The sequence below is a fragment of the Thermothelomyces heterothallicus genome, assembly GCF_042370625.1.
Source record: "Thermothelomyces heterothallicus CBS 202.75 unplaced genomic scaffold P884_scaffold_17, whole genome shotgun sequence".
Taxonomy (NCBI): domain Eukaryota; kingdom Fungi; phylum Ascomycota; class Sordariomycetes; order Sordariales; family Chaetomiaceae; genus Thermothelomyces; species Thermothelomyces heterothallicus.
The window spans coordinates 758,735-785,101 of NW_027192578.1; the positions used below are offsets into that span (position 1 = coordinate 758,735).

General features: G+C 49.0%; 5 protein-coding genes across 5 annotated transcripts; 2 read left to right on the forward strand and 3 right to left on the reverse strand.

The window, feature by feature from the left end:
• Positions 1-224: 224 nt before the first annotated feature.
• Positions 225-1,377, reverse strand: P884DRAFT_227047 (uncharacterized protein). The gene has a single exon (XM_069439673.1). The coding sequence runs from the start codon at positions 1,339-1,341 to the stop codon at positions 394-396; it is 948 nt and encodes a 315-aa protein (XP_069296282.1). The 5' UTR covers positions 1,342-1,377; the 3' UTR covers positions 225-393.
• A 3,603-nt stretch (positions 1,378-4,980) lies between these two features.
• On the reverse strand, positions 4,981-6,294 carry P884DRAFT_41399 (ribonuclease H-like domain-containing protein). Its single transcript, XM_069445878.1, has 2 exons — positions 5,957-6,294; positions 4,981-5,828 (listed from the first exon to the last, which is right to left on the reverse strand). The coding sequence occupies exons 1-2, from the start codon at positions 6,223-6,225 to the stop codon at positions 5,279-5,281; spliced, it is 819 nt and encodes a 272-aa protein (XP_069296283.1). The 5' UTR covers positions 6,226-6,294; the 3' UTR covers positions 4,981-5,278.
• A 1,155-nt stretch (positions 6,295-7,449) lies between these two features.
• Positions 7,450-9,022, reverse strand: P884DRAFT_261618 (uncharacterized protein). Its single transcript, XM_069441574.1, has one exon. It carries the CDS (start codon positions 8,905-8,907, stop codon positions 7,510-7,512), a length of 1,398 nt encoding a protein of 465 aa, XP_069296284.1. The 5' UTR covers positions 8,908-9,022; the 3' UTR covers positions 7,450-7,509.
• Positions 9,023-10,451: 1,429 nt separating this feature from the next.
• P884DRAFT_293262 (uncharacterized protein) lies at positions 10,452-11,729 on the forward strand. Its single transcript, XM_069444212.1, has 3 exons — positions 10,452-10,712; positions 10,945-11,161; positions 11,236-11,729. Exons 1-3 carry the CDS (start codon positions 10,492-10,494, stop codon positions 11,470-11,472), a joined length of 675 nt encoding a protein of 224 aa, XP_069296285.1. The 5' UTR covers positions 10,452-10,491; the 3' UTR covers positions 11,473-11,729.
• A 4,441-nt stretch (positions 11,730-16,170) lies between these two features.
• On the forward strand, positions 16,171-17,686 carry P884DRAFT_261621 (uncharacterized protein). The gene has a single exon (XM_069441575.1). It carries the CDS (start codon positions 16,220-16,222, stop codon positions 17,381-17,383), a length of 1,164 nt encoding a protein of 387 aa, XP_069296286.1. The 5' UTR covers positions 16,171-16,219; the 3' UTR covers positions 17,384-17,686.
• The last annotated feature ends 8,681 nt before the right edge of the window (positions 17,687-26,367 follow it).

Sequence of the window (26,367 nt, forward strand, 5' to 3'; positions counted from 1 at the left end):
GGTATTGTGGTATTTTGCGACCGCATCCTGTAAATCTTCTTCAGTATAAGCCATCTTTGACTGTTGAATATACCCACGAAGTTTGAAGTGGTTTGAAGAAAAGTTGGGCAAGTTATGGTAGATTGAAGTGGTTAGGTTGAAAAAGCGGTGTAGGCGTGGTGCGTGTTCCATTGATGGGGTGTTCCATTGATGGGGGGTCCGACTTAATTATCAGTTATTTTACGGTTGACAAGTAATTAATTAATAGTCGGCTTGCGCTCTAAGAAATCCGTCTAGAGATCTTGTACAACTGAAGAAGAGAAAAAGAAGAAGAAGAAGAAAGAGATTAATCAAATAGTACCCCGGGTGTTCTAGAGAAGTAATCACGGGGCAAAATTTCGAAGAAAACAGCCCTCAGTTCCCGGCCGCCTCGGCCGTCAGCTTCCGCTCGATCTCCAACACTCCCGCCATCCCTTCTCGTATCTCTCTCACCGCCTGGCCGTGCTCTTCCAATCTTGTGAACGGTAGCCTAGGCACTGCACAGGACTCCTCTCCCGGGCCGTGGAAGATGGGCATGGCGGCCTTGACGCCCACGAAGCCGTACTTGATGGCCAGCCAGTCGCCCTTGGCGACCTCGTGCTGCAGCTCCCTCGCCTCCTTCACCCGGCCCTGCTCAAAGAGTTCGCCGATCCTCACGCAGGCCCTCGGGGCGAGATTCGCGAACCCGCTGATGGTCCCGTGCGCACCGATCACCAGCCCCTGGAGGATGAAATCGGCGCTGCCGCCTCCCACGAAGAAGTCGTCCCTCGCGCCCCTCACCTTGGGTGCGCCCTCCACCAAGCGGGCCAGCTTGCCCGTGTTGCCGCACGTCAGCTTCACGCCGACGACCCTCGGCAGCCGCGCCAGCCGCAGGAGCAGGTCCGAGTCCAGGTCGACCCCATTGGCCGCGGCGGGGAAGTTGTAAATGACGACGGGCAGCGGGCTCGCGGCGGCGACGCGGGCGAAGAAACCCACGACGGCGTCGGCGTCCATCAGTCCGCGGTAGTAGCCCGGGGGCAGGATGAGGGCGTGGGTGGCACCGGCGTCCTTGGCCTCGCGGCAGAGCTCGAGCGTCTCGCGCACCGACTGGGCCGAGCAGCCGGCAATGATGGGGACGGGCGCGTGCGAATAGTCAGCTTCGTGCCGTACCGCGTCGGCGACCGCCTCCGTGATGGCCCGACGCTCTTGCCGGGACAGGTGCACCGCCTCGCCGTTGGAGCCGTGAACTACCAGCCCCGTTACCCCCGCAGCCAGCAGCCGGGCAACGTGCCGCTGTGTCGCAGCAATGTCGACGTCGTCATTGTTCGTGAAGAATGCCGGCATGGGGACGTAGACGCCTCTGGGGAGGGGCGGCGTGGGGATTGCTCCTTCTTCTTCTTCTTCTTCTTCTTCTTCTTCTTCTTGTTGTTGTTGTTGTTGTTGTTGTTGTTGTCCATTTTGTCGCTGTAGCTGCTGCTGCTGCTGCTGCCCCTCTTGTTGCTGCCATGGGTGTGGGTGTGGCTGAGGTGAGTTGTCGGAGGGGAGATGGGTGGGCGTGGTTGGGGTCATTGGTTGGGGTGATGACTCCATCTTTTAGACGGAGCTTTTGGAGACGGGAAGGTGGAACAGATGGAAGGGTGCCCCTTTGGTTTGCTGCTGGCTCCGAGGACTGAAGTGTGCTCTCAGACGATTTATGATAGTCGACTTCTGGTGACCTCAAATGCGAGTTGGGGAACCCAAGGAGACAATAAGAGAATGCCTGCTGGGGTCCGAGGAAGGAGGGAAAGGTGAGGCAGATGATTCTAAACAGCATCAAGATATGACGGGAGGTGCCTCAGTCCCATCTTTATAACATGGCTGAGAGAACAAGGATCAGGCAAGTGCCCGGTGGCTGGCCACGGCGGATGAGGCTCTTGGCCTTGCGCCGGGTAGCGAACCCTGGTGTTCAAGGGGTCGTCGTTGCTTAGCTGCATGTTTGAGTCGCGTGGGGGTTCCGGGCGAAGGAACACCGCCGGCCCGGCAGACGTCCGGAATGATCCCACACGCGAGGCGGTATGGGCTTCGGTGCGACCAGGGGGTTGCGTGGCATGTTCTAGGCCACTTGAGAGCGTACCAAAGCACAAAGCAGGGTGATCACGGGAACACTCTCCAAGCCCCGTCGTGCCCGAGGATACTCTCAGGACATGGTGCCTGCTTTGAGGTTTCTGAGGTGGCCGGCGGAATGCGCCGATAGGGCATCTGATTCGGTCAAGCTCGGAGGGTGATGACGGTGTTTGACGCCATTTCAAGGGAGAACAGTACAGAAATCAACTACCGGTAGCCGTCAGATCGTGCGTCGAAGACGAGGGTTAATTTGCAGGTGGAGTGGCAGCCCAATCGATGATCAAGAGCAAAGAACGGCAATTGCAAATGTTAGCATGCGCTAATGGGCCCGAAAAATCATTTCCGCGCCGATGGAAAGCATCGGGCTACATGAGCTGGGCGTTGCAAAAAAGTCGAACAAACTGTGAGGCAAGAGGCAAGATAGGCAAGAGGCAAGCATCCAAGGTCGAACGTTAAGTGGAGGCTTCCTGTTTTGGGGCTTTGACCCCCACGGGTAGCGCGCACCCCTGTCGTGAATCATGTTCGACCCCGCTATTCGCCCGAGCTTCCAGGGGTGCATCATGACAAACCAGGGCAGTGCGCCTGTGCCAATCGTTGCTCTCTCCGCTGTTTGTTTGGTCAAACGGATCGCGTGGGAGTTCCGGCGATCTGGTCACCTTGTGGGGGAGGGTTCAGCTTTTTGCACCTGGACACGCTTTACCCATTGTGAACAGCGGCTTTCCAGTGACGCTGAAACGTACAGAAACCAGCCACTTTCACCCCTCGATAAGCCGCCTTCTTCGTATGAACTGTACTGTACATATATAGGCTAGGTACATACATATCGTACATACATCCGCCCCTAGAAGCCGTCCCGAACGCATCTATGAAATGGGAGCCGCCACAACAAAGCAGCGATACATTGCAGTGTCCACTAAATGAGTCCATTTTTTTTCCACACTCGTCGGTGCAAATTTTCAAGTCGAGGTTTAAAGCGGAAAGAAATGGCAATCCCTTACACTCCAGTAGATGAAATCCCACGGGGGCAGCTTCCCCAGGTTTTCTAGCCTCTTCGGGTGCCGCTATCGACCCCTTCCCCGGTTTACTAGACAGGCCATCCAGGTCCACCCGCCGCCTTCCGCTCGGGTGGTAGCGCTCAATGGGTGGAAACTCCTTGTCGCGAGAAGCGTCTCGCTCGCTCGCTCGCTCGCTCAAAAGGTCTCAAACTGACCTCCCCATTGGCTTCCCGCAACGGCCTTGTGACCAAGGAAAGGCCTTTGGCGGTCTTGCGGTGTATGGGTGCGGGATTGGCAATTCCGAGCTAGGTGCTCCGCGCAAGTCGTCAACGAAACAGGTAGGAGGTTGTCCACGAGACGTGCAGATTCTGACAAACCCCTGGCCACACGAGGCCTAGAACACCGGTCCCTGCCACCATCACCACCACCCTTGACGGCTACCGCAACCCCTAGGAATATTTTGCGTATACTACGGATATTTGTAAACCTATCGACTCACCCGGATATGAAAATTAGGTGGGACAGGATAGAACCCGAGACTGATCAGTAATTACGCTGCCCCGGCACTGATGCGCAAGAGGGCAGTGGTTAGGAGCAGGAAAGCACAGGGCCGACGGAGACGTACTAGAAGGAACGGATCGCCGAATGATTGAAGGCAGCTGGTGGATGCACGCGGGCGCTGTCCTAGCCATCCCATTGCGCTATTTCAATCTCCGAAGCCGAAGGCCGCAGGTTTGGCCCTCGAGTGATAAATGCAGAGAAAGGGGGGCAACGAGTATGAGCACGGAGGAGTGGATGTGATCAAGCCATGCGGAGAGCATATACCGCCTATTACGATTAATCTAGTCTCGTGACCATCTATATATCTATATATCTGAAGAAGAGCTGTAAAGATCCCTCCTCATTTATAAGACGCATAGCTATACATCTTATAAACTAGGTATATCAGTTGATAGAATAGTCACATGGTCACCTCGGACACACCTTTTTGCCAATTGTAGGAGAGGGATCGGAAACTTGCAGTATCTCTTAACCTATAGAGCCTTGCTTTGATAAAAATCGGCACGAGAAAGTCTCGTATAATTATTAATTAATGCATATACTATGCTCTTCACGACCTTACATCATCCCCAACAGAAGAAGCATGGGCATACACCCCATACGGTGACTTCGCAAATCTCCTTGTCAAACTTACAGGTGACAAAAAGTCGGCATACGCGCGACCGAGGTGGTTGATGGCTAGTCACGATGAATACTAGGGGCTCGGAGACAACAGCCTGGTTCTATAAGGCGAATCTGCGTACTCGCGATCGCCATTGTCGTTCGTGGCCCTGAGCTGCGGTAAGCTAGGGCTGATTTGACTAGAGCTTTTCCTGATTTTCCGAGCCAGGGTGATCTCGATGTGCGGCGGCTGCACAGCCCTAAAAGCTCATTTTCTCCCCCCCCCCCCCGGCACTAGAGGTTTCTTCCTAACTTGGGTCGCTAAGAGATTCATTCCCATTATTTTTAATTAGTAGGCCGAATGTAGTTCCGGAGGGTAGATTTCCAGTTATAATTAATTAGCAGTTGCTAGGTTTGCATTCGGGTAACAATATAATAATAGTTTTGGATTTTAAGATAATTATCAGTGAAAGGTTCCTTTTGGGAATTAAAAATCATCCCCTGAAAATCTTATTATAACGGAAAGTAGAGTATAAGGTTTATACGTATTGCTAATACCAGGCGGCTAGCTAAACTGGGTTCGATATCTTTGTGTTATTATTGGAATTGTTCTGGGCTACGGTGCAAAGCGATACTTCCTACAGTGCAAAGAGACGTGCCTAAAATCTTATCCCAAAGGTTTTTGTACCTAGCATCTTTATAGGTTTCGATAAGCAATAGGAGACTGTGAGATCCCATAATCATATTTAGCCAAGAACTGGCGATCTTTAAGAGATCAGCTCAGCAGAAAGGCCTTGTCATAGTGTCTAGACCTCTTGACTAGCCGCGCTATCGGATCCGCGATAACTGCTACCGGCTGACAGGCCGTTTCCGTAAGACATCTCTATGGTAGGTGATAGGCAGGGGTAGAGGTCGAGATGTTACGACGGAGGTCGAGCAGATATGATTTGTAAGACTGGGGCGAACGATGGTTGAATGCGTAGGAGACATTGCAATCTGTATCGCCATCCCTAATCTAATTATTAGAAATTGTACCCAATGACTTCTGTCCATTCATTAGGTGCCTCTTCCTTGGCGGCAGCCTCCTTTGCAGCTGCATCAGCAACGATGTTCCACTCTCTCGAGATCCTCCAGAACTGGACAGCCATGCCCTCGTCCCTATATCGCTCGATCTCACCCAGTAGAGCCTCCCAGAGATCCCTATTCTTGACGCCGCCCCCTCCGCGCTTTACCCAGCCATTCTTGACCCACGTCTTAGCCCATTTGGTGGAGCCCTCAACCACATACTCGGAATCGGTAGCGACGACAAGCGTGTGGAACCCCTCACCGGGCCAGTATCGGAAACGAAGGGCGGCGATGACAGCGCGGAGCTCCGCCCGGTTGCTGGACTGAATACTATCGCCGCCGAAAGGTCCCTTCTTTTCTAGGCGGCCAGAGGCGACGAGTAGCTTGCCCGAAGGATCAAACCCGTGCCAGAAAGCCCAGCCTGCCTTTGGGTTTTGTTGGCCGTTGTCTAGACATGCACCATCGGTGCGAATGAGGACTTTGCCGGCATCATTTCGGAAAGTGTATCTGATGGACTATCTTAGCTGGTATCATCTTGCATTGACTGTGCATTGGCTTGCCTGGCAACACCCATATGTCTCTTCCGGCCAGAGAATAACTCGAAAGGAGTTTCTGAACCCGATGGTGGGACGAACTTGGTGGGAAAGGCCCGACCGGAACCTCTTCTCAGGGGGAAGGCATCGAGTAGGCCAAATAAATCATCCTCCTGCTCTTCGTTTTCGCTGTCGTGACCAAGAACGTCATCCATGAAGCTGTAGTCGACACAACATTTCCCGCAGGATACCAGGCCATGGGGACCGCAGACCAGCCGGCCGTCCGGGAGCTCACAAGGACCCTCCTCGTCATCGCTGCTGCTTGAGCCGAGCGGTATTAGCCCCTGGGCTAGGTACCACCCACGAGGCATTGGTCAGGGTTATTCCGACGTGTGTACTTGAATTTAGCGAACTTGGGAGAGTTTTGAGAGAAAGTAGAGGGGGAAGGAATGGCGGTGATGGAGAACTAACTAACAACTTACTTATGACGACAGAAGCGGGGTTAGAAGTGGAGCCTGTATACGCTAGTTACAAAGAGCGGATACGTGGTTTATTATCGGAAAGATGATCGCAATGAAGGGGGAGGAGAGTAAAAGATCAGGCAATGATAAGAAGCGAGTGAGGGCTGAGGAAACAAGGGCATCGATGACACAGAGCGGTCGGAGTGGGCTAGGAGCACAGGCATAGAGAAGAGAGCAGGAGCAATGGAGCAAAGAGCCAAAGGTTCAATAACAAAGAGAACGGAATCTATACATGTATATATATATACGTCTTGAGATCAGTGGTCAACACGACGCTTTACAATGAAGAGCTTTAACCGGCATTCTATAACTGTCCGTGATATTCCATTGACGTGTCCAATACCTAGTATGTACACCAAATTGCCTGGCATTACAAGTTGCACTAGATGAATCGTATATAATTAGTATCTCGAACTTCTGCTATTTAAACACTAGACACTTTGAACAATGCGCGTACACTGCGCGCCGGCCCCCCCCCCCCCCCCGGGAGAATCCTAGGACGTCGTTACTATGCTCCACGTTTCCAGTGTAATTAGAACGTTTTAGGGCCCCAGATCTTCAATGGAGTGTCAGGTAGAGCATTGCTAAAGTGAAGGATCTTCTTAAAATGAATTCATTTTGCTAAACGCGCTTGTCACCACACACGACACCACAACCTCTTATATTCCTTGACCCGTTAGATACCTGGACTTCTGTACCAAGTTGGTCTGGCGAGTTGCTCCTTTTCAACCATCAAAAAACTAACCTTTAAGGAGTACAGATCTAGTGGGTAACCGTCAGCGAACAGTGGCCTGAGCGTAATTACTTCTAGGAAGGACAGGTTCACCTCCTCGAATACAGGCATTGTTCGCTGCGTGATCTGTCTATCACCTTTTATAATGACCTTGGTTTTTAGGCAATGAATAAAGGGAAAAAAGGCAGTCGCATAATTATTTAAACCCTGGTTGCGCCAGATTACCTATTAATTACATGCCAGGAGAGATGCAGTTTTGCTATGGATATAGCCGTTTTCGAAGCAGAAACCTTCCCATCCCTATGCCGAATCAAAGCCCAACCCCCCCCCCCCCAAAAAAACCCAAAAACGCCGATTTCGAGAAGACAAAAAAGCAAATCCTTTGCCCTCCTGTGGCAAACTTAACAATCAAGACACTGACAAACCCACTCCCACTGCACCCACCGCGGCTCTCGGCCCAATGCAGCCTCGAGACACAGTTCGGGACACGACAACTGAAGCCCTTCGGGACGCCCACTTCCGGGCTGGACGATATAATAATGCCCCAGAACCCGCAGCTTCGTCTCTTCCAGCCTCTCCAGCACCTCCTCGTCATCCAGGTCCGTGACGACGGCAGGCGCATCCATAGCCTGCCTTAACTGGCACAGGAGCCGTATCAACCTCGCCAGCCGCGCATGGTAACCGCTGTCCACATAGTACGACGGAAAGGGGCGTGTGCTGTACCACTCCGATTCTCCTTCCCCGCCGAGGAAGAGGTGTCCCTGCTCCTTCCCTTGGACGGGTGACATGGCCCCGGGCTTCTGTTCATCCCGGTCTCCTCCGACCCAGGCGCTCTCCCCGAGCAGATAGACTGCCTCCAGTCCGCGGTCGCCTCCCATCAAGCCGACCAGTCTCACCAGCGCCATCTCCACCATAGGCGGGACCACGGCCCCCTCGGACAGATCTGCTCCACCGTCACCATCACCATCACCATCACCAATCCCACGACTGCCGTCGTCGCCCCCTTCCGTATCCGGCGGCGACATCAACCCACCCACGTCCAGGCCCAGCCTTCTGACCCCCTGGAGCGGATCCAACAGGCCCGGCTCAAAGTACCTTGCGTCCGCGAGCTGCAACAGCAGGTCGGCCGAGAGCGAGTCAAGCAGGAGGATGTCGCGGGCCAGGTCGAGCCGCACAACTCCCCTCGAGGACGTCGATGGCCCTTGCATCCCCCCGGAACGGCGATCATGCGGCCGAGGATGAAAATAAACGGGAAGGGTGTCGGGGAGGAAGTTCGAGACGATCCCGGGGCGGAGGAGTTCATGGCGGGCCTCGGAACATGAGGATAACAGGGCGCGGGTGGCAAAAGTAGAGGCTGCGAGGTGGGCGGTGCGGTGAATCTGGAGGGTTGGGACTGTCCTCTTCGTCGCTGTAGTTGGCGTCGTCGCTGCTGTTGGCGACGCGAGTTCGCCGTCGTCTGAGACCGTGTGGTAGGTTATGGCCAGGCGAACGCGATGTACACGGCTGGCTGCGCAAGCCGCGAGCATCGCTTCGCGCCATATCTGGAGGCGAAGTTCGGTTGGAAGCAGAGGGAAGAGGTGAAATGTCGCATCGCGGGTGGGCGATGCTGGTGCGGTCTTGGTTAAGGCGCGGGAAAGATGTTGTTCGCCTGGTGTTTTGGGAAGATCTCTGTAAGGGTATGGTGAGTATGGCCGTCCGGAGGGAGAGCAGGCGGAGTGTGATGCCGGCCCGGGTGGTTGGCGATGCCATGGCGTGATGCTCAACTTCTTGGGCATCCTTACAGGCTCCATGTGAACCATTAGGAGCTGTTGGTTGGTCTGCTCCGATGCAGGCAGGCGGATAACATGCTTTTGTGAATCTTCAGGGTAGCGAAATAAGAAAGCCGACGAAACCCGGGGGGGGGGGGGGAAAGGACCCTTCAATCCTGGTAATGATTGTATGTACATAGTTACAAGTACACACACATTGCCTTTTTTTAAAACAGAGTAGCCCGCTTACTCGGGATCCAGGCGTAGTTGGCCGGGCCGCCGGGGTGTCCAGGCGTGCTCCAGGGAAAGAAAGGGGAGAGGGGGCCACAGGACCGCCGATTTTGTCGGGGCTGTTTGCGCCCGTAATCTGCTACACTATGTTAGCTGTCAGCCGTCAGTGAGTAGTATTACAGGACTTGCATCGCCACAAGCTGGCAGCCCCGGGGGGGGGGGGGGGGGGGGGGGGGTGGAGGCAGGAAAGGAGCAAGCTTACCTACCTTGGGTACTTTCGCTGTTCTGTGACTCCTCAATTCACGACGGGATATTCATGACTCCAGAAACCAAACCATGCGCACACCAATTGGCCAGAGAGAAGGCTGCTGCTGCTGCCGAATAAACTGCGTGTGAAACAGTGGGCGGACCTGAGCCGGCACTGCAACTCGTGTAAGCCTCAAGACCCGAAGGTGCGGGCGAACCATTGCGATGGTAATCGGCGTCCAACGGGGCCCTCGGTAATCTGCCGTGTTGTCGATCCAGGCTGGTGGCGGCCGAATCATACAGCCTGCAGCAGGAAGGAGGTCGACGCCCACGAGGTTGCGAGGGGTGGCCAACAGCTTCCGACGCCGTTCGGAAATGTTGTGTGCCGCTATGGTGAATCTGACCAGGGCCTGCCCATCCTGAAGGGGGGCCTGTTTTCGTAACAAGACGCTGGCGGCGCAACCCCTAACCTCTGGCAAATTTGCCAAGGTTCAATGATAGTTAACTAACTACTCCGCAAGGGACGAAGCGCTGGGATCTGGACCCCGAAAACCTTCGGAGTCCCCATCCATGTAGAGTCTAATTGCGTTGGTGGGTTCCCTTAGCCGAGGAAGCCATGCAGAGGTGGCAAAAGGGCCTGGACTCGAGAAGAAAGCGTGGTGCGTGGTTCCTGCCTTGGTTTCGCAGATCGGGGCAGGGGGTTTTGGGGGCCACCTGCAGTCAGAATCCGCGCCTGTTCCTGCCTTGCCTACGGAGTACGTCTGTACACTACTTCATGTACAGCGTACTATGTAGTTAATCAGTCCTTCAACCAAATGTCCGAAGGATTGTGGGCCCTGGAGGCCTGCATAGTTATTTCCGGCAAGTGGCACCCTGAGCGGTTGATCGGCCCCCGACCCCAGACAGTGAACTTCATTAGCGTAGCGTTGTATGTGCAGTGCCTTATATACACAAGGTACCTACATGCGGTACGGAGTAATCCGTACACTACACATACGCTAACTGGATGCGGCAACGCGGGGGGTTGCAATTGCGCGTCATCGCTGGCGGCCAAGGACAATATCCAATTATTAGCCCCAAGAGCAACGCGCAATGACACCCAACCAGTCGACGGACCACGAAACCAAACCATCGTGTATTGTGTAAGCAGCCATCGCCATGAAGGTCATCGTCACGGGCTGCACTGGCCTTGTCGGCAGCGCCCTCATCCGACAATGCATCGCCAACGACGACATCTCGCACGTTTTCGCAATCTCGCGGAAGCCGCTCGACGACGCCGCTGCCAAGAGCCCAAAAATCACGGTAATTCTCCACGACGACTTCTCCACCTACCCGATGCAATTGCTCGACAAGGTCAGGGGGGCTGAGGGCTGCCTCTGGTAGGTGGAACCCATCACTGGGGTGAGGTGTACAGCACACAAGCTAGCGGCGTTCTCACTACCCCCCCCCCCCCCCCGGAGTGTGTGCGGAGTAGCGTAGTGCATTCCGTACACTACGTTTGCGTGTACGGATACATAGAGTACACTGCTCGTCCGCCAGCGTGGAGGCACTGCACACAGTCAAGCCTCATCAAGCTGTTCGCTAACTCGACCAACCAAACCGCATGTCAAGGGCGATCGGCGGGAAAGCGACCCAGTTCCCGGACATCGAAACGTACAGAAAGGTGCAGGTCGACTACACAGTCGCCGCGGCGAATGCATTCCGCGAGACCCTGGCACCGCTGCTCGCCGCTGGCAGCCAGTTCCGCTTTGTCTTCTGCAGCGGCAAGTTCGCCGAATGGGATCAGTCGAAGCCCCTCCATTTCATGGCTGACACCCGTCACGTCAAGGTGCCCTCTAACGAGCCGACCAAACACCCCTTCCCTTTCCTCACGCGCGGACTTTGCTGACCTCGTCCTCACAGGGTCTAGTGGAACAACAGCTGTGTCAAGTCGCCGATGCGGACACGGCGAAGCGTTTTGTGGTTTACTGTGCCCGCCCGAGCGGCATTCTCCCTCCCGACGCCGGCCTTGCTGCGAGGCTCCCGGGGAAGCTATATGGTGCTATCAACGTGGATCATTTGGCCAACGCCCTGATCCGAGCCCTCCTGGAGGGCTACAAGGATCGAATCATCGAGAACCGCTCGTTGTTGGCGCTCTGATCCGCCAGACCTCAAGCCAAAAATCTGGAAACGTCTTGTCTTGTAGTGTAAAGGCTCGGGGCTTACTGGAATCGCTCGGTCGGCTGAAGGCCCACCTGTGGGCCTGGCTCTGAATATCAAACACAATGACTGATTATTTCTTCAAAGATGTGCGGTCACGATCGAGCGGTAGTTGAGTAAGATATGTGTAATTAATCATGCAGTGCCGGTTGATCATATCCCAAAAGAAGGAAACATGCGGGAAGACTTATAACGCCCCCCTTCCTCTTACAGCACACCACACCACTCTCAAGGATTACACCAGTCTCGTGCGCGTTTTGCGAACCAGCCTCATGATGGTATGATGAGCGAGAAACTTGAAGTACAGCGCCGGACCAAAAGATGTCTGGTCTGGCGGTCAGAAGAGCCCCTAATTATCCTGTAGGAAATGCGCAATGCGTAGGGTAAGGTAGGTAATAATGCACCAAACATAATACACTACAACGCACTAGCGAGGCCAAGGGCTGACGGGCGCCAACGCCTTAGTTTCCGCCAACCTAGCTGCCGACATTAGTGTATGCTCAAAACGTAGTGTAGCATTCCCTACGGGGATTGAAACAATACACTACTAGGGAAGTAGGCCGATTCTCAATTTAGGAACGGAGCACGGAGTAGTTAACACTAGGATATTGTCTATCTATACAATACACAATCGACCCATAGACTAGTATACTATGGTGTGATGGGTAAGTTTGGTTTGACCCCCTGACCTGGTATTACAGGGTATTCCCGGGAATCCAACTTGAAGAAGTGTACCAAGCTTCAGAGCTAGAATCAAGACACCATAACTACCATTAAACCACATTACCAGCAGATGGATAAAATGAAATGCGTATCCTGGTTACAATAGTATCTACTGTTTTCTAGGAGTTTTACCAACTTCCTGACGCAGTGGTTGTGAATGGGTGGCGGTACTGCCCGGAATGTGAAACTCGGGAGTTTTTCCGTGTGCCCTGGTCGGTACCTGGGCAGAGGGGGAAACTTTGGCTCCCTGCCACAGTAGACATGAAAATAGGCCAGATCGAGCCCTCGAGACAAGGGGAACATCGCCACCGATGCGGGCACGCACCCGCAGCCAAGGTTTTTTTTCTCTCTTCAATCCATAACCACACGAAGGCTTGGAAGGTTCCAGGTACGGCATGCCAACAGAGAGAACTATTAATTACACACACTAATGCAGCATTAGAGACAGAAGGCGTGTAGGCAAACGCCCCCCACTTCTGAACGGCGACGTCCGTGGTTGGTTACCCGCGTGACGGGCCCCAGCACGACCCCTGAAACTGCCCTCACCGGGCTTTTGCTTAAGCAGGGCTTGTGAAACTGTGGCTCTCGGAATCCGGCTGCGTGCCCTTTTTTTTTCTGTTCGCTTGCGGTCGGGCCTAGTGTACATACCTAAAAGAGAGAAAGGAATAGAAAGTTGACCGCAGACGCATGTGAGAGTGGCATGACCTCTCCGGGTCTTTATATCATGGTTCCCTAACTTCTCGTGGGCGGAATCAACCACCCTCTCTGTACAGCACGCACGAACACCACCTACGCTCAAGAGCTGCGGAGTAGCATAGGGGCCTCGAGTTGTATGATCAGCCCGCATCTGTTGTGTAGCAGATCTACGCGCGACTCAAGTACCTCTACTCCGTCCACGAACCTTAGCATAGTGCACAGCTGATCAAGTTAACCATATAGAGAGTGGTAGCAACGAGCTTCACATTAGTATATGCACATACACTCGACGCACACATGCGTAATCAAGGTATGCAGTGCAATGCAACACCTGGCTGATGGAGAACCTGGTGGGGCTTTAAGCTAGTGGAAGAAGTCGTCCTGGAGGAAATGCTCCGGTGTCCAGCTAATCCCAGTGAGGTTAGTGTAGTGTAGTATAATGTAGTGGTGAACGGTTATGTGGTGCATGCACGAAGTGCTGCAGGTGCTGCGTAGTGTACAGTGTAGATCGGAGAGTTCTGGACATCGACTCTGCAAGGCGGCGGACGTGTAGTGTTCGGATCCGTACGCTAAAGAACACCGAATGCCTGGAGCGGCCCCACGGGAGTGAGAATGCCGTGCGGACTTACACATGACTACCTAGGTACTGTACTTACATTGCCTTCCTGGCTCTGTCCAGAATTGTTTCTTCCTCGCTCCTTCTTGCCCCAGTTGCCATAAAGGGCAATTTTAGGGTCCATTTCCTGTGATTGACGTGAACACGGATATCGGGCTCAATTTTTTGTCTGTTCGTATTTTTTCTCTATTCTTATTGTTTGATGAGAAGCTCGCCCAACAAAAGCCTCCACTGCCCCAGAGTTAACCTTCTAGGGTGGGGCCGAATGGGTATATTAGTTAGTGCACCAACGGAACATGCCTTAACTGCCCTAGTACATGTACACTACGGATGACACTAAGCCTGCTAGAGTTGTGAAGGAGTGGGAGTTGAGTATTAGAACTCCTCGGAAAATTCCGAGCAAGGTTCGGGCGGTCCTGCACACTACTCTGTAGACTAGTAGAATCCATACACTACACTACACTACACTACATTCATACTTGTGCCTAGTGTACACAGTATGTAGTGTAGTGTACACGTACGTTAGGGATTTGAGACGGCAGATCAAAGTTAGGGTGTTGTTACATCGTCTTGTCAGGTTGCGGAGGGCGTGCTGTGTTATGCAATGGCTGATGCCGATCGACAGTGCCTTGTCTCTAAAGGTGCCAGGCCATGGCTCCACGAGACTAAATTCCCGTGCTTGAGATAGCGTACACTAGCCAGGCACAGGTACGGAGTAACGTTAGAACGCATTTGGTTTTGTTTCCGCATCTCCCCGATCGCAGCCAGGTACACTACACGGGATCGTTATGACGACAAGGTGGGGAAATATAATAAACGCGAGACAAGGGGTGCCAATGACCAAGCTGGAAAATGATGACGGGATCAGTAATCCGTATATTGTAGGCACAGGATCGGATCCGCCAGAGGGCAAGGTTAATCCAAATGGACGTCAGGTCATGTGCGGAGGGCTCAAAAGGCTCCTGAAAGACACGACGAAAGAACGGTTGTGACATGGTTACACTACGCAGTACAGTGCCATGGTGCGGTTTACGTCACTCGCTACCCGTCATTTGTCGATTCTGTAAATTCGTACATGAGGAGGAATCGATTACATGTCCTTGCTTGCATATCTGACCTGAGTTATCTCCAAGAGGTTGGTATTGTTGAGGTTGTATCGCCTACAAGTACAGTACATACATACGCTGCAATGGCACATACGGTAACTAGTGCAGATTAAAGTAAGTCCAGTACGTCCGTACTTTTGTCGGGATGCTATGGGTAATGATACACATTGTCGCTGCGGGGTCCCGGAGTTGACTCCAGTTCGGCAAGTACCGCAAAACATGCCTCCTCGGGCCGAGCGCGAAGATTAAGTCCAGGTCCAAGGCTCCGTAACTAAACCTTACCCCCCAGCAACTCTCTGCGGCGGCGCGTGCAACGCTTTTTTGCCCCTATTGGGATGGCTGCATTCGAGCGTCCCATTGAGCCAATAGAAACCCCTGGAGCTCGGACCTTAGACCAGCACCACCAACCAATCGCAACTTTCCTGGTCCAAATCAGGCAAGGCCGCTCCATTCTTAGACCAGATTCTTGGGACGGGCATGCAAGGGCGAAGAGACGGAGACAGCATGGACCTCATACTGCATTCTTGCGCAGCGCCCCGCAAAACGCTCCTTTCACCATCGATGATGTGCCTGGTTACTCTACACGGGTATGTATGGATTGCTTAGACTAGTGCCGAAACGCTCCGGGCTTTCAACGTTGCGTGCCGCGGTCGGAGACTTTTCAGTCGACACCCCCCCCCCCCCCCCCCCCCCCCCCCCTTTCCCCAAGGCAGAGGTCGCTCCTGTTAGTAACAAGGTACTGCCCCCGGCAGACTTCAGCTCTTCGGAGCCAGCTCCTGTCGTACATACATCAATTCCCTTTCGTAGCGACGGTCTGTTGTCGACTAAGGTCCGATTGGCTCAAAACTTTGGCCGAAAAGTTTAACCGCAACAGCAACAAGGGTTGGACTGCTTGGTCGAGTGACGGGGAGAACTGAAGCTGGGAGGTGCTGGGCCTGGCGGCGGGGCAGCCAGAAATGGAAGCCTTGGCGCCCCGCACTCCCTGGGCCTCCCTGCAGACCCAGGATCGGCTTGACGCCTCCTGATCAGCCGGTTGCTCATTCGCAACCATTCACGACTCGTTCGAGGTCACACAGTTGGTCTAGTGTAATCCTAGTGTAGTTAACGGCCTGATAAGTAGGGTGAATGTAGTGTATATACGTCCGGAAATACCCCGTCTTCATCAACGCTGTACCCTCTTGGGCCAGACAAACCCCGGCAACAGCCCCTCATCTCGTTTCCTTTCTTTTTATTTTTAAACCTTCTTGGACACTCTGGAGTCGAAACACAACGTAATCCGTACACTATATAGTGTAGCGTTCTCCTCGTCAGCACCAGCGATTTGCGAAACGCATAAAGATCTCGATCTCTCCCGCGCTGCGAACCGAACCGCGACCCCACCATCTTCCCTTTTAGTGTACGCCCGCGCTTCCTTCCCTCAAAAGCACCCGCGCCCCCGCGCACACCTCGCCTGCTCCTCCATCACCTACCTCATTGTACCTCGCGACGACATCAGGCAAAAAAAAAAAAAAAAAATAAAATTGAGGGCAACACGCCTCTCCGTGTCATGCATTCGCCAACAAGACACCAGGCCCAGAAGGGCGCAGACAGCTCGGCAATGGACCTCGCACTCCACGCCTCAGACCTGCTCCTCTCATCGACGCAGTTTCAGGACCAAGCGCCCCAGATCCAGGATCCACAACCCGAGCCATCATTACCCCAACTAGCTTTGGAGGAGAGCTTCCCAACCCCAGTTCCACTGATGCACTTTCCCCACTGTCGCCTCGACATCACCACCGTTTCCTCTCCCGGTGGCAGCGGCAAGTTCGAACAGGTCGCTCTCCCCGGCGCCTTGGTACGCACCCTGCTCTCCCGCTTCGGCGGCGACCTCCGGCGGCGGCAACGGCGCCAACAACAACATTCACCACCATCACCACCGTCACCACCGTCACCACCACAGCAACAACCACAACCACAACCACAACAGCTACTACTACTTCAGCAACCAGTTGCCAACTCTCCAACTCACCGTCCAGGGCCCGGCAGAAAGGAGGGGAAGAAGAAAGGCGACAAGAAACAGAGGGTTACTACTACTACTACTACTGCTGCTGCTGCTGCTGCTCCTCCTACTACTCGCCATCCTCATCCTCATCCTCATCCTCCCCGTTCTCGTTGTTCACAACCGCGGCACAACAGCGACAAAACCCGCCGCCGCCCGACGACGACCATCCGCATCCAGCCCCACCCCGACGACGCGGACGACTGGGTCTTCTCGCGCTGCCTGCTGGCCGACTTCACCGGCTTCCGCGAGGACGAGGCCGAGGTCCTGTCGGCCCAGGGCCGGCTGTGCTGCTGGGCCAGCGTCGTCCTGCAGAGGCAACAACACCCGCCTCCGCCGCAAGGGCAAGGGCGGCACGGGCGGCAAGGGCGGCAGCATAAGGGGTGCGGGGAGGCGGAAGAAGAAGAAGGAGGAGGAGGAGAAGGAGGAGAAGGAGGAGGGTTGCATCGGGATCGGGATACTACTACTATTACTACTTCTACTACTACCGCCGGCATCATCAGCGCCGCATGCGGAGGAGAGCAGGCGGGGGATCTGGACTTAGAGGGCGGTGGTAATTGTAGTGGGGATGATGCTTGTGCAGGGCAGTGCGGGAGTCTGCTGGAAGACGAGGAGGAAGGGCGGGAGGATAATATAGTTAGAGGAAACGTTTCTAAGGAGCTTCTCCTATAAAATAACCTATAGGTGTTATTCTATAGGTTAGCCTTATAGTAGTATAAGTAATAACTATCACTAACTAAGAAGGAGACCTTATACTTAAGTATAGAGATATAGCTCTAGAGGATTAAGGAACAATTTGATATCTAGTTTAACTAGGTAGGTCAATAGCTAGTTTAGAATAGCTATACTAAAGACAACCTAGCCTTAGGCAAATCTATCTATAAATTTGCTATAGACCTCTTCTACTATACCTAAGTCTAGGGAGACAAGACAAACTACTAGCTCTTGACTAGACTCTAGTTAGCGATGACTCCCTTACTCTATAAGCTCTACCCTAAGCTATACGAGATAGATACTATTAACTAGTACCTCTTCTATACCTCTAAAAAATAGGAAGCCCTTTTAGAGGAACTTAGAGCTAAAAAGAGGTTAAGGAAGGTAGCTATATTTAATGTTAATAATACCTTAGATAGGATTAATAGTAATAATAGCAATAATATTAATAAGGAATAAGTTAATTAGTTATATACTAACCTCTAAAAGGGTAATTAAAGTTAGTAATACTAAACTAACTATTATAGGAGAAGGGAGGAATAGAAACGTAGATATCTCCTATAAGAGGAGCGATTCTAAAGCTATAATTAGGAGTCTCGACCGAAGGAGTGTAACGACTAAGTTAGAAATGGCTACCTATAGGGTACTAGAGCCTAGGAAAAGGGTAGATATAGCGACTAGAATCCTTACTTTAGATGATTCTATTGCTATAGCTAGAAGTATATTAACAAGGATAGTACCTACTATTACTATAATACTATAATAATATCTAGCAAGGATAAGAAAGCCGAAGCCAAATATAAAGAGCTTAAAGCTACTAGCTATCTCTTAATTAGCGACTATAAATCTAAGATTAATAGAGATAGTAACGATAGAGAGGCGTACTTCCTTAATACTACTAAGGAAGACTATATCTAGAAAGATAGCAATATCTATAGGCTTTACAAATAGTTATTTACAAGCTAAGGAACATTATACTACTACCTATGTCAGGATTACAGAAAGAAACTACGCCTACCTAAACTACTAAAGAAAGACCTTCCCTAGGTAGAGCAGGACTTCGTAGAAAGAGCAGTTATACCGTCAGAATTAACCAAGGAACTATGATAATAGGAAACTATACTCCTCTCCTTCGAACCTAGCTAAGTGGTAGAAGCTAACCTAAGTCTAGAAATACCCTTCTACCGGCTAAAGAAGACGTCTTACCTACATATTCTGGTTTGAGCTAACCTAGGAGACCAGACTACAGACATCTGTTTCGATATAGGTAATTTGACTAACCTAGTTAATCAGATATAGATTTCCTAATAGGCAAAGAACCCCTAATAGATCAAGGGCAAGTCTTATACTCTTAAAGGAGTCAATTTAAGGATTAGGATTAGTAAATAGGTCAAATTTGACTTCTATATCCTAGGGGAGGCTAGGAACACGCCTATTAATAGGTATATCTATATTATAGCCGATGTTATTAATAAACTTGCTCCGAAGATATTACTAGGCACCGACTTTATAACTACTTACGGTGTTAAGATTAACTTTATTAAGGGTATCTATACCTTTAGATCATTAGCTAATATAAAGGTCCGTGGGGACATTATAAAAAAGAACCCTAAGCCTATATCTCGGAAAGTTACTACCGCCTAATATACTATTATACCTATATACTCTACCTAGCTACTTGAGATATACTTTATTCTACTGCCTGATAACCTCCTAGAGAATAAGTACTTCCACTTTACTACTAGCCAAGAAGGAATCTAGGACACTATAGTCACCTAGTATACCTCTAGGGTAGTAATTGTCTAAAATGACACTAATGCCCCTATAATCATCCGAAAAGGGGATAAGGTTAGCTATCTATTAAAATACTTAGGAGAGGATACTATTATATAGATTAATATAATAAATATAGAAAATATATAGGCCGAGGTTTAGGATAGAATCACCGAGTAAGAGCTAAAGAGGAGGCTAGAAGAAGCCTAGTATATATACTATTAGGAAAAAGCTAATAGTAACTAGGAACTTCTACCACTAAACAGGACGAGTTTTTATACCTTATTATATAGTATCGAGAAACCTAATGACATTCCGGCTATCAAAAGCAAGGATGGCGTTAATATAGCTAATATAAATCCCGAATTTACACTTAAGGTAAAGGAACTTCTAGACAAATATAACCTCTATTAGGATAGGGGAATCGTGCTAATGCCAGAACACTAGAAAATGCGAATCAATCTGGTTAACGGATGGCAAAAGCAAGTCTAAATGATTAGACTATACCCGATAGGACTCAAGGACTATAAGGCCCTTGATAAGCATTATAACTAACTATAGGTATCCAGTAAATTTACCTTTATAGATAAACTAACCCTAATTACGTACCTAGCCTTCATTATATAGAGGAAAGTTTCCGAAAAGCCTAGAGTAGAGGTTAAGAAAAGCTAAAGTATAGTTAACCTATGACCATTAAATGTAATTACAGTCCTAAATATTTATCCCCTACCTAACTAGGATAATATTATAGCTGCTATAGTCGGTAACAAATTCTTTATAGCCTTAGATATATTAGGATTTTTCTACTAGCTCCCTATAGCTAAGGAGTATAGCGACTATATAGTTATTATAAGCTACTATAGCCTAGAAAAATCAAATATAGTACTTATAGGTTTTAAGAATATACTAGCCTTTATATAATACTATATAGATAGACTTTTCCTAAAATACCGCCATTTTATTAAGGTATATATTAATAACATTATTATCTTTAGTAAAATACTCTCCTACATCTTCGCAAATACCCTACCAAAACACACGAAACTACCGTCGCTAGAAAGCTCTCGAAGAACGCTATCCAACGGTACCACTTTCAACCGCGCGCGAGCTGTCGCGGGTGTACAATAGGTATCATAGGTATAGGAGCCAGACCCGACTACAATCCGACCGTACCTCGCACGACTATCAAAATTTTCACCGCACGGACCACCTAGCGCCCCTAAACGTGACGTCAATTTAAAGCCTACCGCCAAGCTACTAAGTGGGGAGGCCTATAGCTTCGGGCTAATCAAAGGGGGGCCTACTACAGGCCTGCCCTACCCTAGATATTAAGGAGCTAAGGGGTCTTGTTACGTAACTAATCGACCTTGTACCAAGCCCTAAACGGGGCAAGGCACTAGACCTCGCTAACAGGCTCTTATAGGGCCTTACGACCACTATTATAGGCCTAGCTCCGAACCTATAGGAACTTATAGCTAAGGAAGTCAAAAAGGGGCTTAAAGAAGCTCTTAAGGCTACCCCTCGCCCTACCTAGGCGTAGGTAGCTATAGGGCTATAATAGGGGGTAATAGGCCACTAAGGAGGCCTACCATCGGCTAAGGTAATGCCGCTATAGGCCTTATAGGAGGTTACGATACAGAACGCGAGCCTATAGGAGGACCTTAAAGCCTAGACCCTGGCCGAGATAGTCTAAGTAGTCAATAGAGCCTCTAGCTATCAAGGAGCTGTCGTAGCTAGGAAGCTCCTAAGTAGGGATATAGTGGTAGTCTTTAAAGATAAGGCTACTAAGGATTGGTATTCGGCTAATAAGCGATAGGTAGCTATAGCCTTCGGAGAGGAAGCTAGAGAGGTCGGTAGGGCCTATATAGTCCTAGCTAAAGGAGTCCGGAAGGAGGAGCTATAGAGGGTTAGCAAACAAGACTTTAAGGGGGCTATAGGCCTATACTCGATTGAAATGGTCAAGTTCTAGCTGCTAAAGAGCCTATAAAGGAAGTAGGCTATGGTACTCCTAGGCTTATAGGACCTTGAAGAGGCCCGGAAGGCCTATAACGAGGATATAGTCTAGGATGCCTAGGTACTAGACTACAAACCTTACTAGGATGCCCTAGAGCCGAGGTAGTATTATAGGTGTTAGAGCTTTAGCTATACCTAACAGTACTACTAGCGGCCGGCCCGTTGTGGCTATTATAGCGTAAAGGCCTATAGCAAGGGAGGGAAGACTAGGGAGGCCTAATGCCCTACCTACTCTAACTAACTCCCTTATAGGTATATAGCCTATAGGGGCCCTTATATAGCCTGGTATAAGGGCTGCCCAAAGAAAGTCAAGGCCTAGGAGAAGGCTAAGGAGGCCTACTAGTATAGACCTCGAACCTTCTAGCTACTAGAGTAACTATACTAGAAGGTAGCCTTCGAGTTTAGTAGCTAGTTAGAGGACGATGACTACTACTAAACCGGGGCTAAACGCCTCTATAGGAGGCCTACCCTAGCCTAACAGGCGGCTAGGAGTGCCTTGTTTGATGCCTAATAGACCTATATCTCCTTTCTATAGCCTAGAGCCCCCTCCCTCTCGTAACCGGCTAAGGGGGCAATGGCTATAGAGCCTATTACTACCGTGCCTTCGCCCTCTACTCTAGCTACTTCGAATGTAAATTAAGGTCCTTTAGTAGAATACCTAAGGTAATAAATAGGCCCTCGAGGTCCTACTAGAGGAGGCTAAATACGACCTATTAGCTATCTAGGAACTGTAGATTAACCGGTCTATAGGGTTAATATACTACCCCTAGGCCTCAAAATACTACCTAGTCTATAAGCCGAAGGGCAAGGCGGCTATTCTAGTGGCTAAGCGGTTCCTAGTCGGCTAGTAAGACTATTTAGTAGAGGAGAACTAGTATAGGGTAACCTTTCTAACCCTAGGAGAGAGGGGGTTCGAGCTCTAGTTAGTCTATAATAATAAGGGCAAATAGGCCCTCTTATAGGACCTACTAGCCCTACTATAGCTAACCTACCCCCTAGTTCTTATAGGCGACTTTAACCTCTACTACCTAGTCTAGGACCTATTTGACAGGCTTAGCCTAGGGGCTAAGGACCTCCTTAGCCTTATAGACTAGTAGGACCTCGACCTACAAATGCTATATAGCTAGGTTACTAAGGCCCCCTAAGGGGACTAACATAGCTAGCCTTCTATAATAGACCTATTCTAGGCCTATGACGAACCTAACTCAGACTTCTTCTAAAAGGGTTCAGACGAAGGTAAGTGACGCGGGACAAGTGTTCAGGTCGTCTAAGGGATTCGGTAAAGCCAAAGGGTTCATAACAATAGAGTTATCTCTTATAGTAGTGCGATGCTGTCAGGAGTACTATGATTGTAAATTGCTATTACTAGTAAACTCTAGAGTCTACCAGAACGAGTGACTATCTATATATATATATAACCTTCCCGGATTACCTTGATTAGTCCTTGGTTAGTGATCCTAGTAAGCCGCTTATCATAATTAGTAACTTATACTAATCTTGGTGATCGTGAGCTAGCGTACGGTAGGGCTCGTAGTGCTTCCTATATTATAATTGGTTCCTTCCGTCCTTTCGGCTTGATTGGCCTATCTATGCCGGTAGCCTAGGTGGCATCTATATATATATTTCCGTAATACGATACCCTCCCTCTAAGGCTTTCGACCTAAAAGCCCTCTTAGGCCGTTTCAAATAGCGTTAATACCCTCTCGTGGCTTGCTCCTATGAGTTCCCCCCCTTACTCCCTTCCGCTATTTACCATGGCTAACCATGTAAAGAAACGCCGTCGTGATATAACGCGTGAACATCGTGTCTTAGTCGCTACGATTAAGTGAGACGGTTCCGAAACTATGCTATGTTCTAACTATTAGCGTGTAACGCCTAAGAAGCATTGTATTATGTCGGGAAATTCTAAGAGGTGTTTAAATTGTATATATGAGGGAAAGTCTTACGATGGGCCGAATATAGCGGATTCCTATAAGTGGCTTCTATTTGTCCTCTTATTTCCGTTCTAACTTGTTATAGTATTACGTAACTAGTGTAAGTAAGACAGGCTAGAGGAGGAAATTTTAGCGGTAGAGGATCTGCTTTAGTAAACTTTAAGCTGCCTTATACGTTTATATCATTAAAAACGAATATTATATAACTAGAGTGATAAGTTCGTTTGTTAAGGTATATAGGGTTTAGATGAGGAAGATGGGGTGGTAGCCCTAATGCTAGAAGAATAGGATTTGACAGGTTAGGCGTAAGTATCGGGCGCCTTTGGCGTGATTGACTAGGAAGTAGTTAGCTTGTCCCTAGGGTCGGCTCCTACCGGTACTTCTTCCTTCTTGGATGCTGGTTAGGTTCCTAAGTCGGCCCCTATAGTTGGTTAGGGTTCCTCCGGTGGAATTATTCTAGTTTCTTAGGGTAGTTTAGGTTCTTAATTAGCTCTTATAAGTTGTCTTCTATTCTAAAATCAAGCTATTTAACTAGATACTATAGTTCCCTATTTATAATATATAAATCTAGGATTTCTTTAACATCCTATTCTTCCTTTTTATCCTCTGCTTTAATGTTTATATATTACGATTTGACCGTATAAGGCGACCCGATAAGGCACACGGAACTAATCAGGGACCATAAGACCTAAGGACCAATCAGAAAGTGATCGCAGTGATCGCACTTCGATCAAGGCAAGCACCCGAACAGTGATCAAAGGATCATAGTAGCGATCATACAATCAGAATCTAAAGGGGAACACTTAGGAATAAGGGAACTAGACAAGTATATTAGATAGCTAGTCACTCGTTCTAGTAGACTCTAGAGTTTACTAGTAATAGTAACTCACAATAAAAGAACCCCAAAAAAAATAAAACAACAAAAAGAGATAACTCTATTATTATAAACCCTTTAGCTTTACCAAATCCCTTAGACGACCTATATACTTGTCCCGCGTCACTTACCTTTGTCTAAACCCTTTTAGAAGAAGTCTAAGTTAGGTTTATTATACGTTGTTATTACTCCCTTTGTTCTATTATAGTTTAGAACGGAGGTGACTTCGACCTTGACATCGATATAGCTACTAGCGTCACGGCCGAACAGCTGCTTACCTAGCTTGGTCAACTCTAGTAGCGAATCTAGGAGTTAGACTAGAGAGATAAGGCTGCTTAAGCTCGAATCAAGGAACTCGAGAACGGCAAAAAGCACTTATAGAAACTGGTTAACGAGGCCTATACCAAAATTAAGGCGCTCGAGACTACTAAAGTAAGCCATATCAAGATCGAACCGCCTAGCAAGTATAGAGGAACTAAGGAAGACCTTATAGGGTTTTTAACCAACCTCTAATCCTACTTCTAGCTTAATGATAATAAGTTTCTAGATAACAAAGCTAAAGTCCTCTATATAGCTATAAGACTAGAGGGCAAGGTACTTAGATAGTTCGAGCCTATATAGAATGACTATCTTACTAAAGAAGACGAGGACGACTAAGATATATTTATATAGGTAGTCTTTCGATCCTACGACCATTTTGAAGAAGAGCTTCGGAAGGTCTTTAGCGACAAAGACAAGAAAATTTATATATAAGAAAGGCTCGCTAATCTCCGATAGACTAAGTTAGTAGCCTTTTACGCTATATAGTTTAGATAGGACATACTTAAGTCTTAGCTTAATGACAAGGTATTAATATAACTATTTTATAATAGCTTAAAGGAAAAGGTTAAAGACAAGCTATATAAGTACGACCGGCCTAAAACTCTAGATAAATATATCGTATAGGCTATCAGAATCGACGATCGGCTCTATATATAGGAGTAATAGAAACAAGGTCAAATAAACGGAACTATAGTTAAGGCTAATGATAAGAGAAAGCAAGTATATATTAGTACCTTGTATAGGACGTATCCCGGAGCTATAGATATAGATATAGTATAGAAGTAGGATAAGAAGAAGACGGCCAAAGATAAGTCTAACGCCACCTACTATAACTATAGAAAGAAAGGACATTATAAGCAAGAATGTCGAAGCCTAAAGAAAGACTAGAAACCAGTCCCGGGAAAGGAAACTATAGTTATCGATAAGACCAAGGACATCGTCGAAGTAGCAGCTACAAGCTACGAAGATAGGGATAGCAACATAGATAGTCTCGGATACGATAATAACGACGAAGATAAATAGACGCTATACTCCGAACTAGTCACTATAGACCTAGAAATAGGTATTGCCAAATAGGATATAGCAGGGGAGTATATACTACCGATTTCGATTCTCCTAGTCTTAAGGTAGTAGGGTTTTATAGTTATATAGAGGTAAGATAGATTATAGATAACCGATACCTAAGGAGTTAACTAACCTAGACCGAACATCCTATTCCTTTAGAAACAGATCGAATAGTACTATAACAAAGTTTTCTAGCTCAATACGGAGTTACGTAAACGAGATGAATGCCTAACTTGACTTGCCTAGTAGAACGATAAGATAAGGGACGAAATAAGGGAACTCCGATATATTATAGAAACCATCAAAGGGGAATAGCCTATAACGTACGATAGACCTAATAGTTATACCGAGCATTTTGACGATTAGTAACTTAGCTACAACGTATAGAACCCCGAGCACTAGTTTATATATACGAACCATAGAAAAGACGAATATATATAGGAAAGCTATTAGAAGAAACATTCCTACCTTAGCATTAGGGTACCTACAGTCTACGTATAATAGGAAGGATTCAGAAAAGAATTCCAATATCTTCTAGGTAATACTATACAATTATACCCTTAATATAAGGTATACGTATAAATGCCCTAGTTCTAGTATATAGTATACAAATGCCAATACCACTTCTACGATAAATTTAAAAACAATCACTAGCCAACCTGTGACGAACCCAACTCAGACTTCTTCTGAAAGGGTTCAGACGAAGGTGAGTGATGCGGGACAAGTGTGCAAGTCGTCTGAGGGATTCGGTGAAGCCAAAGGGTTCACAACAACAGAGTTGTCTCTCACAATAGTGCGATGCTGCTAGAAGTACTGAAATTGTGAGGGCGGTTGCTATCACTGGTGAACTCCAGAGTCCACCAGGATGAGTGACTAGCTATCTAATATACTTGTCTGGTTCCCTTATTCCTGAGTGTTCCCCTTAGGTTCCGATCGTGTGATCGCTGCTGCGATCCTTCGAT

Excerpts from the sequence above, each read along its gene's own strand:
- P884DRAFT_261618 (XM_069441574.1), bottom strand. The coding sequence starts at position 8,907 with ATGGTTCACATGGAGCCTGTAAGGATGCCCAAGAAGTTGAGCATCACG.
- P884DRAFT_41399 (XM_069445878.1), bottom strand. The coding sequence starts at position 6,225 with ATGCCTCGTGGGTGGTACCTAGCCCAGGGGCTAATACCGCTCGGCTCA. Across the intron at positions 5,829-5,956 it reads GGTCGGGCCTTTCCCACCAA|ATACACTTTCCGAAATGATG; the intron begins GTTCGTCCCACC and ends ATAGTCCATCAG.
- P884DRAFT_227047 (XM_069439673.1), bottom strand. The coding sequence starts at position 1,341 with ATGCCGGCATTCTTCACGAACAATGACGACGTCGACATTGCTGCGACA.
- P884DRAFT_261621 (XM_069441575.1), top strand. The coding sequence starts at position 16,220 with ATGCATTCGCCAACAAGACACCAGGCCCAGAAGGGCGCAGACAGCTCG.
- P884DRAFT_293262 (XM_069444212.1), top strand. The coding sequence starts at position 10,492 with ATGAAGGTCATCGTCACGGGCTGCACTGGCCTTGTCGGCAGCGCCCTC. Across the intron at positions 10,713-10,944 it reads GGGGCTGAGGGCTGCCTCTG|GGCGATCGGCGGGAAAGCGA; the intron begins GTAGGTGGAACC and ends CCGCATGTCAAG. Across the intron at positions 11,162-11,235 it reads CTGACACCCGTCACGTCAAG|GGTCTAGTGGAACAACAGCT; the intron begins GTGCCCTCTAAC and ends TCGTCCTCACAG.